Here is a 16,702-nt window from a genome sequence, read left to right as displayed (position 1 = left end):
ACATTCAATTTTAGTTTTTAGCAATCAAAATCACATTCAATTTTAGTTTTTAGCAATTAAAATCACATTCAATTTTAGTTTTTAGCAATCAAAATCACATTCAATTTTAGTTTTTAGCAATCAAAATCACATTCAATTGGGTATGGGAAAAAATCTGGCCAGTAGTATTCAGCATCTTCCTCATCTTTCTCATCACCATCCTTGTCGAGCAGAGGATAGAGCTGGGCCATTTGTGTGGTTACTGGTGAGATAGCTGTAGTGATTAAACGATTAACAAGAGAACGTATGCAGGGGATACAACAACAACCACACAGTGTCAATATTGCAGAAAAAATTGCTAAGGAGGTTAACAATGATGTTACCAACATCTTGTATTGTCCAAAAACGTTCATCCAATTATCCCATATGGAGGTGTCAATTCCAGAGTGATCTTTCATCTTTCCGTTCAGGATCCGGAGGCGCTCTATGGCTTGGGTGAGGCTTCCATCTGAGGCGGTGTTGTTAGGAATGAATGTGCAGCAATGTTCTCCAAACATCGCGCACACTCCTCCCTTTTCGGCCAACAGCATGTCGACCGCAATCCTATTCTGAAATGCTAACAGGGAAGTAGCAGAGAGCTGGCTATGAACAGCTTCAAACCCACTCTGTGTCCAGTTACCTAATCAAATCAAATCAAATCAAATCAATCTTTATTTATATAGCGTCTTATACAATCAAAATTGTTTCAAGGCGCTTTCCAGAATCGCAGGGCCTAACCCCAGACAAGCAACAGTGGCAAGGAAAAACTCCCCTTTAACAGGAAGAAACCTTGAGCAGGACCAGGCTCATGTAGGAGGACCCTCCTGCTGATGGCCGGCTGGGTAAAGAGAGAGGAGAGGAGAGGAGAGGAGAGGAGAGGAGAGGAGAGGAGAGGAGAGGAGAGGAGAGGAGAGGAGAGGAGAGGAGAGGAGAGGAGAGGAGAGGAGAGGAGAGGAGAGGAGAGGAGAGGAGAGGAGAGGAGAGGAGAGGAGAGGAAACCCAGTGGGGTGACAGAGGCCTGTCAGGTGATCATGTTTCCGGACCCCGGCAGCCTTGGCCTATGACAGCATAGCTAAGATGTTATCCTAATGATTAGACGACCCCCTAAGTATGATAATTTGTCTGTCTATAATAGTAACTGGAACTACAGAATTAGCATCAATAAGCTTTTTCAAAGAGGTAGGTTTTAAGCCTGATCTTAAAAGTAGAGATGGAGTCAGCCTCCCGTACCTGGACAGGGAGCTGGTTCCATAGCAGGGGGGCCTGGTAGCTAAATGCTCGGCCCCCCATTCTACTCCTAGAAACTCTGGGAACCACAAGTAGACCAGCATTCTGAGAGCGGAGTGGTCTATTGGGCTGGTAAGGTATTACTAGCTCCTCCAGGTAGGATGGAGCTAGGCCTCTGAGGACCTTGTAGGTCAAAAGAAGGGTTTTAAAAATTATTCTAAATTTAACAGGCAGCCAATGAAGAGACGCCAGTACAGGAGTTATGTGATCTCTTTTGTCAATACCTGTCAGAACTCTGGCTGCAGCATTTTGAATCAGCTGGAGGCTTCTTAAAGAGTTGTTTGGACACCCTGATAATAAAGAATTACAATAGTCCAGCTTAGAAGTAACAAAAGCATGAATTAACTTTTCATCATGCCGCGTCAGTAGCTTCCTAATCTTTGTGATGTTCCTCAGGTGAAAAAAGGCACTTCTAGAGACTAATTTAATGTGTGAGTTGGAGAGATTTTGATCAAAGGTTACTCCTAGATTCTTCACAGAGAGACTAGATGATCTAGAGCAGGGGTGGGCAAACATTTTGATTCGTGGGCCACAATGGGTTCTAACATTTGACAAAGGGGCCGGACCAGGAGCAGATGGATGGATGGAGTGCTTTGGTAACCTCACCTCATTGGAGAAAAAATACACATCTTGGGATATGGAGAAAACATGTGCTTTAATTTCAAATGAAAATGAAGAGAAGCATTACAACAAAATATCTGACTTTGGAATGAGTCTTAAAACACTTAAAATCAAATGAATAAAATGTGCCTTTTTAAAAAAAATTAATAACCATTTCTATTTTAAAGCACTGAAAGGATATCACCATCACTCTCCTCCTGACTGTCTTTTTTCTAGTGGGAAAACACCAGAATTGCAGTGAAAATATAACATTAACAAGGTTTATTCATTTAATTTTTCAAGTTTGGCGGGCCGGATTAAAACGTTTAACGGGCCGCATGTGGCCCCCGGGCCGTAGTTTGCCCATGCCTGATCTAGAGTGAGACTAGAGTGATCATGTGATCTAATCTATCCCTGAGAGGTTCAGGACCAAACACCATGACCTCAGTTTTTCTTTAAGGAGGAGGAAATTTGAAGACATCCAGGACTTTATGTCTTTAAGACAGATCTGGAGCTTCACTATCTTCTCTGTCTCCTCTGGTTTCATGGATAAAAAAAGCTGAGTGTCATCAGCATAACAATGAAAATGTATCCCATGCTGCTGAATAATGTTCCCTAAGGGAAGTATGTACAATGTGAAGAGGAATGGTCCAAGTACAGAACCTTGAGGAACCCCATGGCTAACCCTACTGTATGAGGAGGGAACACCATGGACATGAGCAAACTGGTATCTATCAGATAAATATGATCTAAACCAGTCTAGTGCTGTCCCTTTAATCCCAATCACATGTTCCAGTCTATGTAACAGGATGCTGTGATCAACTGTATCAAAAGCAGCACTGAGATCCAGCAGAACCAGCATAGAGACCAGTCCATGATCTGAAGCTATGAGAAGATCATTAGTAACTTTAAGAAGTGCCGTTTCTGTGCTGTGATGAGCTCTAAAGCCTGACTGAAACATCTCAAACAGGCTGTTTCTCTGCAGGTGATCCAGTAACTGAGTCACCACCACCTTATCAAGAACTTTAGAGATAAAAGGAAGGTTGGATATCGGCCTATAGTTTGCTCACACATCGGGATCCAGTGATGGTTTCTTAAGCAATGGCTTAATCACTGCCACCTTGTGGGACCGGGGTACATAACCTGTCACTAAAGAACCATTGATCTGGTCCAGGATAGAACTGCCTATCAATGGTAAAACATCCTTCAACAGGTGTGTTGGGATGGGATCTAAGAGACGCGTGGTGGACTTGGATTTCTGAATTAGCGAAGACGCCTCAGAAAAATATATTTAGTTGTTTGTATATTTAGAGTTTAAGGGCTCATTGGAGAACCTGTATGTTCCCACAGTCAGCACATCTGGTGATGGTCCAGTTGTTGGGATAGCCCGGTTAGCTTTCTCTCTGATAGCTAGAACTTTATCAGTGAAGAAGCTCATAAAGTCTTCACCACTAAGGGTGAAGATGTCTTGCTTCTGTGCAGATGGCTTGCTGCAGTTGGACTGAACTGGATTGCCAGCTTGGAGGTAGACATGGGAAATACGGAAATAGGCATTAGTAAAGTGACTAAGGCGCATAGGCCCGTGCGTCTTTTAGGTAGGGTGTCAAACAGCCTTTCATCCCCGCACCACCACCAGATGTCGCTGCAAACCACTGCACGATGTTTTGTGACGTCCAAATCCATTGTGGCCACACACACCAGGAGTCCTCCAACTGGCCTATTCTGTCCCCGTTACCTGTAAGTTTTATGCAGGAGAAGTTACCAATTGCAACTTTGTTAGAAAAGGTTGGTTTTCCTTTTTCTGCAGTAGTTAGTGGAAAAACCTGATCCCAGTTGCTGCAGGCATCATTAGGTTAATTTTTGTCACTAGCTCAATAATACAATCTGGAGGCACCATGCTTGGTGTAATTCTGAGAATTGGTTTGGGGGTTAAACACACTACACAGTCAATTTTAGATGCATTTGCTGCTTGTTCTGCCATTAAAAGCCAATTGTTCACATCTGCAGAAATTCCAGTAAGAACTTGTAACAAATCATTTGCTGTTGTGTCTTTTTCCAAAATTATAGCTCCCTTTAACTTCGTTATGGCGGACATCTGAGCTTTGCTTGCTCTGTCATTAACGCTTGGCCGTTGACATAACTGGAATTCGAAGTGAGGATCTTTCTCAGGGGACAATGCCCAGGCCAAGAAACCCCAGCACCCTCCTACTAGACCACTGGGATTTAGGGTTTTATTCTGGCTTAAGTCAACCTCAACCATAAGGCCTGCAGATGTCTCCCTTGCGTAGAATAGTGGTCGTTGGTGTCTGGTGGCCTCGGTTGTTGAGTAGGAGGACCAGTCTTGTCCTGGTGGGTCCGCTATCAGTGTTACCCAGCTGGTGTCCAGCTGATCATTGGTCAGGTACCAAAGATAATCGTTCCCCCCCACTCTGCAGTGCTGTCCATGGGAAAACAACTGTGGTCTTGCTGTTTGAAGGTACACATATCCGTAGCATAGAGGGGTGAGCTGTGCCATTGCTGCACTGAGTACGATCTGTTACTCCTCTGGTGTTGCGTCTTTCTCGTTGGGCTGTCGGTGGGGTCCCCTCCTCTCCTCGTCCCTCGCTGGGTGGTGAGAGCTCTGTGAATGGGGCGGCTCCCAAAAGCAGCAGGATTGCTCCCAGGACCACCTGAACCAGACCCATGCTAAAAATTGAGAGCGGTTCTGCTGATTTCTTCCCCGGGTTGAGACGCTGGCACCCTATTGATTACCAGCCCCTTTGTAGCGGACTTCCACCGCTACTCCGTCAGTTGAGGCGGGTCTGGCAGGGGTTCGATGGCCTTGCAGTGACTTTTGTGGATCCAAGATGGTCTCTCAGGGATCTTTACTGCGGTAGGAATGGTCAGGAGAACCTGGTAGGGCCCCTCCCAGTCCGGAGAGCTCCAGTTCGTCCTTTGCAGGACCTTGATCAGGACCCAGTCACCAGGCTTGAGGTTTGTGGGACAGAAGCAGAGGTTACCGGCAGACCACTAGACATTTAAGCTTCTTTGCTATTTAGCAGTTTTCTCATCCACTCTGCTAGGGTGGTCTCATGGTTTCCTTTGGATATTTCGTCTGTCTCTGCAGGAAGAGGGAAAGGTGTTAGCCCTGATTGTGTAGGGGTAATCCTCATCCAGAGCTTTACCAGAGATAGACAGTCTGGCCATGCTCTTCCTGTTTCTTCCATGGTTTTCTTCAGTCTGTTCTTTATGGTTCCATTTGTCCTTTCTACTAGTCCTGCACTCTGGGGGTGGTATGCACAGTGATTTTTCAGCTTGAATCCTAGCGTTGCGGAGCAAAGGTTCATCACTTCATTCACAAAATGGCTTCCATTGTCTGATCTTACGGTCTGTGGTATGCCATAGGTAGGAATGTAATGTCTGCAAAGGCTTTTCGCCACTGTGGTTGCATCATTGCGTTTTGCAGGACAGATTTCTACCCATTTGGAAAATGTATCTATTATCACTAGGCAATACTTGCGTCCTTGCAATAATGATAGTTCAATAAAATCCATGTGTATTTCCTGGAATGGATGTTGTGGTGCAGGAAACTTGCCTCTCTTTGGTCTCATGTTTCCTTGTGCATTGTGTTTGCAACAGATTATGCATGATCAGCAATAGTTTTGTGCAAAATCTGAAAAATTGATGGTGTAGAAGTGTTGGTTGACTATATGTACCACAAGTCATGGTAGTGTACTGTATACATGCCATTGTCCTGAGAAAGGTAAATGAAAATGATTCTGGCCATGCATAGTTAGTTTGGTAGAGGGCAATTTTGGAACTAAAAGTTGAAAGAATTACTGACACAAGCTGCTGCATATTAAAGTGATTTCTGCAGAACCCTTGTTGGTATTATAGACGAAAGGGAGCGAACCTTGTATTCATTATACATTCACTAATGATCAATCTATTTGTGAACACCTCCATCTAGCGTAGAAATATAGTACTGCACAAAATAGCCCAGATTTTCACAAATAAGTGCAAGGCATTTCCAAAGGAAAAAATGATACATGATAGCAAGACCTCGTCTCAGTGATCATAGGAGACGATAGGAGGCTGGACAGTTATGACTGGTAATTTGCGTTTATTTTACTGCAAGTTTCCAACATTGATGTTAAAAATAGATCAAGAATGGTAGACACTAAAAATAAGTGACAGCAAATTTTCAATTTGGAAAACAATACCTTAGGAAATTTGTTGTTAGTAGATCATCTATATATTACGCAAGAGTCAGTTTGTGTATTTAAAATAACATTTGTGAGTTGACGTACAAATGAGGAGAACATAATGAAAGTCGATAATGAAAAAAACTCAGCAATAAACTGATAAATGACCTTTGAATAAAATTTTGCAAATGGAAAAAATATTTGCATATTATTCAGCAGAAGATAATCAAACATGTATGTGCAATTAAATATTTACCTGATCAATACAATAATAATAATAATAATAATAATAATAATAATAATAATGACTCAGAGAGAGCAGACCTTCGCCAAGCAGTTCGTTTCCTTACATTTTGTGATGTATTTGTATGTTGTAATAATACACTATACTGTGGTCATTTTAGATAACAAACTGAAGATGAACCTGTCAAATATAACAGTAACCTTGATATGTGATTTAATAATTTAATTCTAGTTGAGTGGATCATTCTGATCAACTTCATCATATCCAAGTAGTGTTATTTAGGTGTTTAAAATATCTTAAGTCACAGCACCAAAGCAATTATCTTCTTTTCATTTTAATTGACAGACTATGTCAGTGTTTACCACCAAGACATTTAAAGTATAATCACAATTTTATTTTAAAAATTTATTACAGTGATATTTAATAGAACTTGTCATCATGGTGCACCCCCTTTACTTTAATGAAAATACACTACAGCAGTGCAAACGTGACACACATTTGTCCTGTAAAAAGTCTAAAATGCATCAGTTCAATTACATTAATGTAGTTTCAGTCATTCAGGGATCATAAATGCCCAAAAATGAAGAATAAACAAATACGGTGAACAATGCTTAGGCTATTTCCTGCCCAAAGGAAGCAACATCAGACAAAAATCTAATTTAAAAAAAAATTGAATATAAATAAATTCTGTAAAATAGCCACAAATTAATTTAGAAAATAAATAAATAAATAAATAAATAAATAAATAAATAAATAAATAGTATTTATGTACATAGAATGGGGAAAACTGAGTCTTCTTGAAACAAAAACGCAGACCAACTAAATACATGCATGGTCTGTACACTCTGTCAGGAGGGTCACTGGTCATCTTGAGGCAACCAGCACTGCTTGGCACAACTAGTACTGGCTGAAGCCCTCCACCCCTCCCCACTCCTGACTTAGCAGTAATGTTAATAATGTACTTTCATTATTATTTTTTTATGTCTTGACAAGATAATTGGGTTGATTTAAGGGGAAAAAAGACAGATTTTTATATGCATGTTTGTATGCTTGGTGTATTGATACTTGTGATAAGTCTTGGAGCATTACTTCATTTTACAGATCTGGAAATTAAGTGATTTACATAGCTACAAAAAATATTGCTTTAACATATCCCCTCATGTAAGTTAAGTCAAATAAAATACTCTTACAAAGAATGAACTTGTTGAGATCAGTTTCATTTAACAATTTGTTTTTAACCATGTGTGTAATTAACCTTCACCCCTGTGTTACTTGTGTACCTTTCCTGGATTTGAACCAGATAAATTGCTTTCAACCATACATGGTGTGCACTGAAACAGAAACATGTAAGAGCAGATACTGTTTTCAGTACTGTGGGATAATGACACCAACATTTTTGAAATAACAAAAGTAAAGCTGAACATATAACAAAGAAACCTCAAACAAAGAACAAACATATTTCAATTTTTGGGGAAACAAGACAACATTCATAGCCTCCGTACCTTGAAATTAAATGGTTCAAAAACATATCAACTAAGACAGTCATTCACCTCCAACACTGTAAACTGTTGTTTTTCAACAATTAAGACACAAAAATTGAAAAACATATTTAATGCAGGGCAGGAAAAAACAAATAGCACTAAGCAAGAAGTCCCGCCCCTGCCACTTCATCCACAACTCAATAAGCTTCCCTCTGATTCTAGCTGGTGTATTCCTCACAGCAAAATGAAACAAACTGTTCATACTATCTGAGAAGAAAATAATAAAAGTAGTTATATTACACAGAATGATGGAATAGAAACATCAGTACTCATGGTCTTAAAGACTTACATTTATCAAATACAGTATGTGAGTGACTGTGTTTACAGTGTATGAGCATTGTACAGTAAGTGTAAGTTCAACCATATCAGCTCAAACACAGAATGTTCCATGTTATGAATTCATCTGTAAAATCCTTTAAATATCCATTCCTCTTCTTGGCGTTTAGAAAAAAACCCTTTTCTGTAAACAAAAGCCAATATTTGTTGACTCTGGAAAAGAAACTTTCACACCAAATGCTGCTCTTAGGCACCTTTCATAAAAGTCGTTTTAACTGTTGACTTCTGGTTTTGGCAGACACTATCGTCTTCCCACCTTCGACTTGGTCCATCCATGGTTCACTCTGCTTACTAGGGGAAGGAGGGTAAATGATGCCTAAGACAAGAGTGATCAGTAGAATAGGAGCAGTTCGGTCTCCTACTAGAGTTGAGATAATGTCGAGGAAGATAGAGGAGGATGATGACAGTAGGGTAGTAATCGTTCAATTGGTTGATCAGTAGGGTCGGTGGTCTTACTCAATGACCATGCAGTGGGGCAGATGTTGCGAGTAGTATTTAAAGAGCTCAGCTGTGGCTCCAGGACAGTTGGTCAGCTCCAGTTCCTCAAGTTCCTGCAGCTGAATGAGGCCTGACAGACCATTAGTGGTCAGCAAAGGGCAGCCTGAGGGAATAGGCAACATGGAGTGTAGATATTGAGTACTGTGCAACCCATGGTGCACACAACATAACAAATTAAATAATTTGTTACTGATAGAATATGACATAAAATGTAGAAATATACGCATAATTTATATCATTCATATGTAAGATGTAATTATACACACACACACACACACACACATATATGTGTGTATGTGTTTGTGTGGATGTATGTATATATTTATGTATATATGTATAAAAATGCTTTGGTTTAAGGTCTTGACCAGTCAGAAATGAATTTTGATTTATTTTTTTATTTGGTTATGTGTGAAAAATTGGTGCATGGACAGCACATCAACAGCACTTATTAGGAGATAATGATAATGGAAAGTAACAATAAATCATACCTGCAAGAGATAGCAAACGAAGACTCCTCATTCTAAATAAATGTTGTAGTCCAAAATCTTGCACCTGCAATTGAATATTTTACAAATAAAAAATAACAAGTCAATAAATGTATTGACAATTTAAAAAAAAACATGGCTGGGGGTCATGATGTTGTAGTACAAGAAATATTATTGTCAGCAAAATATGGGGAGATTTTTATTGGAAGTACGACTGTCAAAGTTTTAAAACTGTGTCAATACAAATTAATATAAAAAATTACTTTTAAGTTTCTTTAAACAGACCACTTGTTTAGATGCGATGTAAAATTTCATGAAAACTCGAGGTTCTTGGTTCACTTCTGTGTGAATGCCGCTGTGGATTGGTGTGAAGAGTGGTGTGAAATCCAAGTTGACAAAGACTGCATTGTTGGTAAACAAGGGCCAAACAATTGAGAACTTAGGAATTGAGGAGACAAGTATGAGGACAAACAAGGAACAGTGAGAAAACCATAGCTCTGATTTAAATGTGGTCTATGGAAAGTTTGAGCAAATGAAAGGAACAGAATTGCATCCTGTCTATAAATGTTTCATCTGTATCTTTTAAATTCATGATCAATGGATTTGAAAAGTCTTGTAGTGCTGTGTGAATTTGTGTGCATGAATAGTCATGTATGTGTGTGTATGTATATGTTCTACCTGACAACACCAACGCAGATAGAGGCTCCTTAATGATGACATAGTGGACAAATAGCCCAATCCAGTGTCTGTGATCCTCACACACCTAAAAGTGCACACACACACACAGACACACACACACACACAAAGATACACAACCTAAAGTTAAAATATTTAGATAACTTTGCCGTTTATTCTTAATTACTTCAGACTAGTCTAATTCTATCTTGGACATATGACATATTGTCTTTTGGAGGATTTTCCAATTTCTTCCTATATCGATACCCAGAGGTAAGGAATTCATTGTTCTCCCTAACGGCAGCTGGGCTAGGCTTGATCATTTTGACACTATTTATCGTGGCCGGGGTCTAATCTCACCATATTTGAATTGTCTAATTCCAAAACAGCAACACCCACTATATTTTTCCTTAATTTATGTCCCAAGTTGCTAATTTTTAAGTTTGTTTAAAGCCATGCAAATTGACATATGGAATGTCACCTATCTGGAGGGGAAGGAGCCTGAGTTTGTGTGGGATTAAGAGGTACTGCCTGGAGATAATTGGGCTCACCTCCATGGACAGCATTGGATCTGGAACCCAGCTTGAGAGGAGTTGGTACTGCCACTACTTTGGAGTTACCAAGGGTGAGTGGCGCTAGGTTGGTGTGAACATATTTATTGTTTCCCAGCTGAACCACCATGTGTTGGAGTTCACCAAGGTAAATGAGTCTCTTATTGTTGTTTGTGTTTACAGCCCAAACAGTAGTACACGGTATCCAGCATTCTTTTGGTCCCTAGGAGTGGTACTTGAAAGTTCTCCAACTGGGGACTCCATTGTTCTACTGGGGAACTTCAACTCTAATGTCGGCAATGACAGTGTCACCTGGATTGGTGGGATTGGGAGGAACGGCTTCTCCAATATAAACCAGAGTGGCATTCTGTTATTGGACTTCTGAAAACCATGTTCGGTTTTCAGAACCATGTTCTTAAGGGTGTCCATCAGCGTACGTGGCACCAGGATACCCTGGACACATGGATTATGGTAGTGGCAACCCCAAACCAATGGGGGACAACAGAAGTAAAGGATGCCATCAAAGTTGAAGTCCTATCAGTCCGTGTTGCCTTGACAGAGGAGTTGAAGGGCACTGGCAGGCCAAGCAAGATGCAGCCCAGGCTCTCCGGGAAGCAAAAACTCAGGATGAGGAGGAGCTACATGAAGAAAGACTGAGGGATTTAACCAAGCTCCTCAACAGCAAGGCATCAGGTCCTCCCTGAGTATGTCAAGTCTATGGATAATGGATGGAAATCACACTTCTCAGCCTCTTCGGGAAAAGCTACACCAACGTACTGGAGAAGAGAATTGATCCGATTGTCTGAGCACAGATTCAGGAGGAACAACGCGTTTTTCATCCCAGTTGTGGAACACTAGAGCAGCTCTCTACCCTCCACTGAGGTGCTTGAGGGTTCATGGGAGTTTGCCCAACCAGTCAACATCTGTTTTGTTGAACTGGAGATGGGATTCAACCCTGTCCCTCGTGCTATTCTGTTGGGGATACTCTGCAAGTATGTCTTACTGGAGCAGAAGCTTGGATCACATTGTAAGTCAGACCTATATGCAAATATTTACTGTAAGGATAAAACATGATAGAGAAAAAGCAATTACAGAATTATTTTTTTTTTAAATTGGCAAAATTAGTTTACAACAAAGTTATTTTTCTTTATGTCTGTTAAGACCACAGATACACATACCTATCCAGCACCAATTCTTCCAGTTTATGCAGATCACAGGCTATGTATTCCAGGGCCATATCTGTGATACGAGGACACCAGGACAAGTCCAGACTGCGGAGCTTACGTAGATTCTCAGCCACCAGCTCCACACCATCATCAGTGATCTTAGAGCAGCCAGAAAGACTGAGTGCAGTAAGGTTGGGAAGGCTGTGAACCATGTTGACTACGCCATGATTAGTGATCTCCCAACAAGAGTGCAGACGTAACGTGTGTGTGGTGTAGCCCTGTAAGGGTTGTATGCATTAAAAAATGTGGTAAATTAGTGATGAATTTCTGTTGTTTATTTTCCATCATTAAAAACTTGTCAAAGAGTGACAAAATTTTAATGAAGGACTATGAGAATCCAGAGTATATAGAGACTGTACTATACCTGTTTGGCAGTAAAATAAGCCATGGCCGTGTCAGTGACATGGTAGGCCTGCAGGCTGAGCTCTGATAGGTTTGGCAGAAGCTGTGAGATTGCAGCAATGGCGTCATCTGCCACATTAATGCAGTCGCTGACACTCAGGGAAGTAAGTCGAGCATTTAGGCTAGACCATAACCCAGCTTCGGTGAAGTCATTACAGCCTGAAAGTTCAAGGTGCATCAAGCCTTGCATTTGCTCCAGCATGACCTGCAAACACAAAGTACAGTGTTGTAGGTAAATACAAACATCAATAACAACAATAACATTAATAGAAAAAAAGACAAAAGAGAGATTTTGTGATGTATTTTCAAACAGAAAAACAAACCAGCGGTCAATTGACCTCTTTGATGGATATAATAACAGTTTACTTGTAAATACCTGCACCATTATGTATTGAAACATCTTATTTAAGGCATGACAAACAGACAAGACAACATCCTTACAGCGGTTATTAGTGAATACATCTTTTTTGTTCACTTGATTATACTCCTGAGACAGCATATATAAAAATGTGGTATTACTTCATTTTAGAAAGCCTACCAATTCAAGCCTTTTAGCATTGGATAGATAAGCCATCATGATTTTGCTAACAATGCAATCTTTTTTTTTTTCCTTGGCCACTTTATCCCATTTGGGGTCCTGTGCTGAAGCCTATTCTGGCTGTATTCGGGTGAATTCAGGGTACACCGCTGAATGAGTGTGGGCATTTAGGGTTTTGTACCTTACTCAACAATACCTGTGCGGCGCTTTGAACCTTTGCACTTTCCCGTGCTATTAGAACACCTCCCATGGTTTGTCCACATTGGGGATTGAACCCGAAAACCTCTGCTTCTCAGTCCATTGCCCCGCAGATTTCACGACCACCAAACTTGAGTAATGTAACTAAAATAAGGTCAGTAATAAAGGTCTGACTACAGAAGAGAATGTGCAAGTACCCTCCCTCACATTGTGTTGTCATAGCACCAAACCACAAATGAAAGGCGCACACACAACCTTCTAATTTAAGAATAAGAGATTGAAAAAAAAAAGTCAGCATTGGTGTGATATGGTTCTTCTTTTGTAATAATCAAATGTAATCATTATGGGCACACACAAAATGTAGCCTATTGATGAATATTAATGTATGTATTAATGTACTTTTGGGTACACATTAAGCTGACAAAATAATGTGTACATTTAGAAAAGACATTTAGAATGAAATAAACCATATTTACAAATATACCTCACCTCCAGTCCAGCATCTGTGATGGTTGACCTCTTGAGGCTAACTGAGCGAACACCTTTCTTAGAAAGAGGGTAGTTGTCAATGAACTCACAAATGTCTAGGTCTGACACCCCCACTAAGCAGAATGACTGAAAGCCACGTAGGGCAAAAGCCTGGAGACTGACAAACTCCTTCTCTCCATTAGGAAGCAGGGTATACATCTCCTTGGCATGCAAGATGGGTGTCACTCCCTCCCAGAATTTTGGCTGGTACAGCACCTTGCGCCATGTCTTGCATACCTGGGCCAAGACACATTTTTCGGCTGTGGTGAAATACCAAAGCAGTCGGTTGAGGAGCTTCTCATCCAAGACAAGCTGGCGCTCCAGCAGCAGAGGTTTAGGGAGAGTGAGTGGAGGAATCTGATGAAGCGATGGCTTCATCCCCATGAGAGGCAATCCAGGATCCAAGTTAGAACCCAACAAAGAGGCTGCTGAATTTGTCATTCCAGGGCCATCTACATGGTGATGGTGGTGGTGGTAGGTATGGGGCGATGGTGCCTGGGGCAAAATTGATGGAACAGAGGAAGATTGGCACAGACGGTTCTTGACAGCAGGTGTCCCTTTGGTGATGCTTGCACTCCCCAGACCATTGGGCTGACTGGGTGGCAGTTTAACTATGCCATTTCGAGTCATGCAGGGAGACTTCAGTTCACTAGGGGTGGACATGTTCAACATTGGGAACCTGTTGAATAAAATAATAATTAGAAAAAGACAAAATCTGTGTTTATGTGTGGACCAAATCTGTCATTATCATACTTTTTAAAGTGAATGTGTTTCTTTGCTGTACACATTAAATGGGGTCATGTGACATATATATGAGTGAGAAAAACATATATGATGGTGTGAATGAATGCTCTGATGCCTGGCCTCAAATAGCATGCCCTGTGGTTTAACTGCATCAGCAGCAGATAAGAGCCAAGCTCTCAACAATCAATACAGCTGTAGAACATGCTAATTATAGGGATTCACACTAAATACCGGTAGTATTGTTGGTTCCAATCTATTGACACAATGAGTTATGTTCTGGAGATATGCATTTATTAAAATATGGCTATATACTATAACGGAACTGTTTCTAAACTCTAGTCAGGCCAGTTCTGAATGTCAATTGCATTTTAATGTTTTTGCATTTGATGACATTTGCATTTTGATAATGACTCTTTAGTACTTTGTCAAACACAATGAATTGAATTAAAGAGTGCAATCATAAACTTTTGTTGTTTTGTTGTCTTCATCTGTCTTGACTGTATACCCTGTATACACCGTGTATTTTTTGAGTAGCTTAGGTGAATTTTGACTTCAAAGCGCATATAACGTCGTGCAAAATTTTTCAAAAACCTAAGACACATGCAATTTCAAGTAATGCTCCTATAGCTCAATTCATGTATTCCGTTCCCCAGGATCTAAAGACTTGCATTATGTAAACATTTCCTCACCTTCAGAATGGGAAAAACATGGTTGAATGTGGATAGTTGTAAATGTTTCAAATGAATAGCAAGGTGCTTGAATGGGTGATGAATGAGGGAGAAAGCAAGTATGCATTGAAACAATACATATCCAAAGTAAATAAGACCAGAAAATAACCAAAACTGAAAATGAACTGCACAATAACAATCTATTCAACATTTAACAGTTACATTCAATTACCTGGATATTATCTTTTGATTGTTCAGAATGAAAAACATCTGAAATTCAGTTTTGACTAATTTACGAATCAACTTATCAACATAATCAACACATAATTTGGCACAAATCACATCTGAAAAAATAATTGTACATATATGTAAAACAGTTTGTTAAATTAAAAGAGAGCATAAACTATTAAGTGTTAGCATGAATTGCAAGTGTGTATGTTTTTATTTATTGTTTCAAACTGAATATTTACCCTGGACAGCAACTGTTATGAGTACCGTAATTACCAGTCAGAATATGTAAATACTTTAAATTGGAATTTACAATTTTAATTATTTTTCAAGTATCTTAACACAGAATCTGTAATAATGAAGCCATTACAGATGAATGGCAAAAGTGACGCAATTCGACCAATAGGGAATAATGATATATTGGTAATGGCTGGAAGAACAGTCATTTTGCATAGACGAAATCTTCGTTTATGATGCGAGGGATTCATTTAATGGGGTTTTTGAAAAATCGAACTGGGGCTCGTCCTCAAACGATAAAAAAGGGGCCTTCCGTGGCAAGAACGAGAATGCTAGATCTTACGTCACTGACAGACGCTGGCGTCATTGTGTTTGTTAATAAGACTCAGCTCGATGCGGCTGTTCTGTCTTGTTTCCGTGAGGCCCTATCGCGCACACAAAAGAGCTATCCAGTGCACTTCAGCCATGTATGCCCGGTCTGTGAGCAGCCACCATCAACTTAACATGGACGAGGAGACGACGCAGTGTGGATGCTGCTGCTGCCGCTGCCATATCTGACCAGCCCATCATCTCTCACATGCACGAACATGCCCACCTACCCCACCCCCAACCACCCCCCTGCATCATCACTTACCTCTCCGATGAAAACGAATGGCGTTTAATCCATGATCAGATCAGATCAGTTTTACTTTTTATTTTTTGATCCCTGCCTCTTCGACACAATTACCCAAACGCAGAAAGACGAGATAAATAATAATCAGAAGGCGACCATGCCCGTGGTGTCCTATCAGGAGGCAAGGGATGCGCCCACAGAGCCCATCAATACAAAGGGAGCCAGAGCAAAATCCAAACGAGTCAATCTGACAATCTCCTTCGGCGAACCGTTCCAACGTGTAATAAATACGTCCTCTGTTTTATTTTCGAACGCAGTTTTCCTCCCCAATAGAGGGTCCTCTCTGTCTCGTAATTTGTCCTCCGCACATACACGCACGCAGGGCAGGCAGCTCTGGCCGTTTTAAAGGGAAAGTAGCTGCTCCTCTGTCTCTTTCTTATGTAATAACAACAGCGTGATTGCTCTACACACCACAAATACTCAGTCAGAACAACAGCTTTACCTGCATGTGGTGTTGTTTCACGAATATTTAGTTGGGGGTTCTAACACACATTTCCCTTCACAGGTATGTATGTATGTATGTATGTATGTATGTATGTATGTATGTATGTATCTATCTATGTATCTATCTATCTATCTATCTATCTATCTATCTATCTATCTATCTATCTATCTATCTATCTATCTATCTATCTTGTTATTTATGCTTGTAAAAATTCCTTGTTAGTATAAATCATATTTAATAAGATACTTGTTCCACAGGCTCCAGTCCACAAAGTCCTGAATAAGTCCTCTCTACTCTGTGCAACGTACGAAGGTGATGAGATAGTATTGGGCAGGTTTGCCATCCAAGACAGGAATGCAGAATTATAAATGGATGGTAACCTTTGCAAAACAGTTT

The 16,702-nt window shown here is 40.4% G+C and overlaps 1 protein-coding gene across 2 annotated transcripts; it reads right to left on the bottom strand.

The window, feature by feature from the left end:
* Positions 1–6,728: 6,728 nt before the first annotated feature.
* On the bottom strand, positions 6,729–16,213 carry fbxl16 (F-box and leucine-rich repeat protein 16). Of its 2 annotated transcripts, none has more exons than XM_003966363.3 (7): positions 15,823–16,213; positions 13,273–13,990; positions 12,010–12,252; positions 11,598–11,863; positions 9,872–9,956; positions 9,197–9,260; positions 6,729–8,811 (listed from the first exon to the last, which is right to left on the bottom strand). In XM_003966363.3, exons 2-7 carry the CDS (start codon positions 13,981–13,983, stop codon positions 8,663–8,665), a joined length of 1,518 nt encoding a protein of 505 aa, XP_003966412.3. In that variant the 5' UTR covers positions 13,984–13,990; positions 15,823–16,213; the 3' UTR covers positions 6,729–8,662. The 2 variants fall into 2 exon arrangements, with proteins under 2 accessions (XP_003966412.3, XP_029696679.1); XM_029840819.1 differs by having other exon boundaries at positions 11,598–11,743.
* Between the last annotated feature and the right edge of the window lie 489 nt (positions 16,214–16,702).

Source organism: Takifugu rubripes, chromosome 8, assembly GCF_901000725.2.
Source record: "Takifugu rubripes chromosome 8, fTakRub1.2, whole genome shotgun sequence".
Taxonomy (NCBI): domain Eukaryota; kingdom Metazoa; phylum Chordata; class Actinopteri; order Tetraodontiformes; family Tetraodontidae; genus Takifugu; species Takifugu rubripes.
The sequence above is the reverse complement of the archived record's forward strand: the minus strand, read 5'-3'. Positions and strand labels throughout refer to the sequence as shown.

Coding starts and splice junctions, on each gene's coding strand:
- fbxl16 (XM_003966363.3), bottom strand. CDS start 13,983: ATGTTGAACATGTCCACCCCTAGTGAACTGAAGTCTCCCTGCATGACT. Junction 11,864..12,009: donor CTTATTTTACTGCCAAACAG/GTATAGTACAGT, acceptor CAACCCTTACAG/GGCTACACCACACACACGTT. Junction 8,812..9,196: donor TCGTTTGCTATCTCTTGCAG/GTATGATTTATT, acceptor CTATTCCCTCAG/GCTGCCCTTTGCTGACCACT.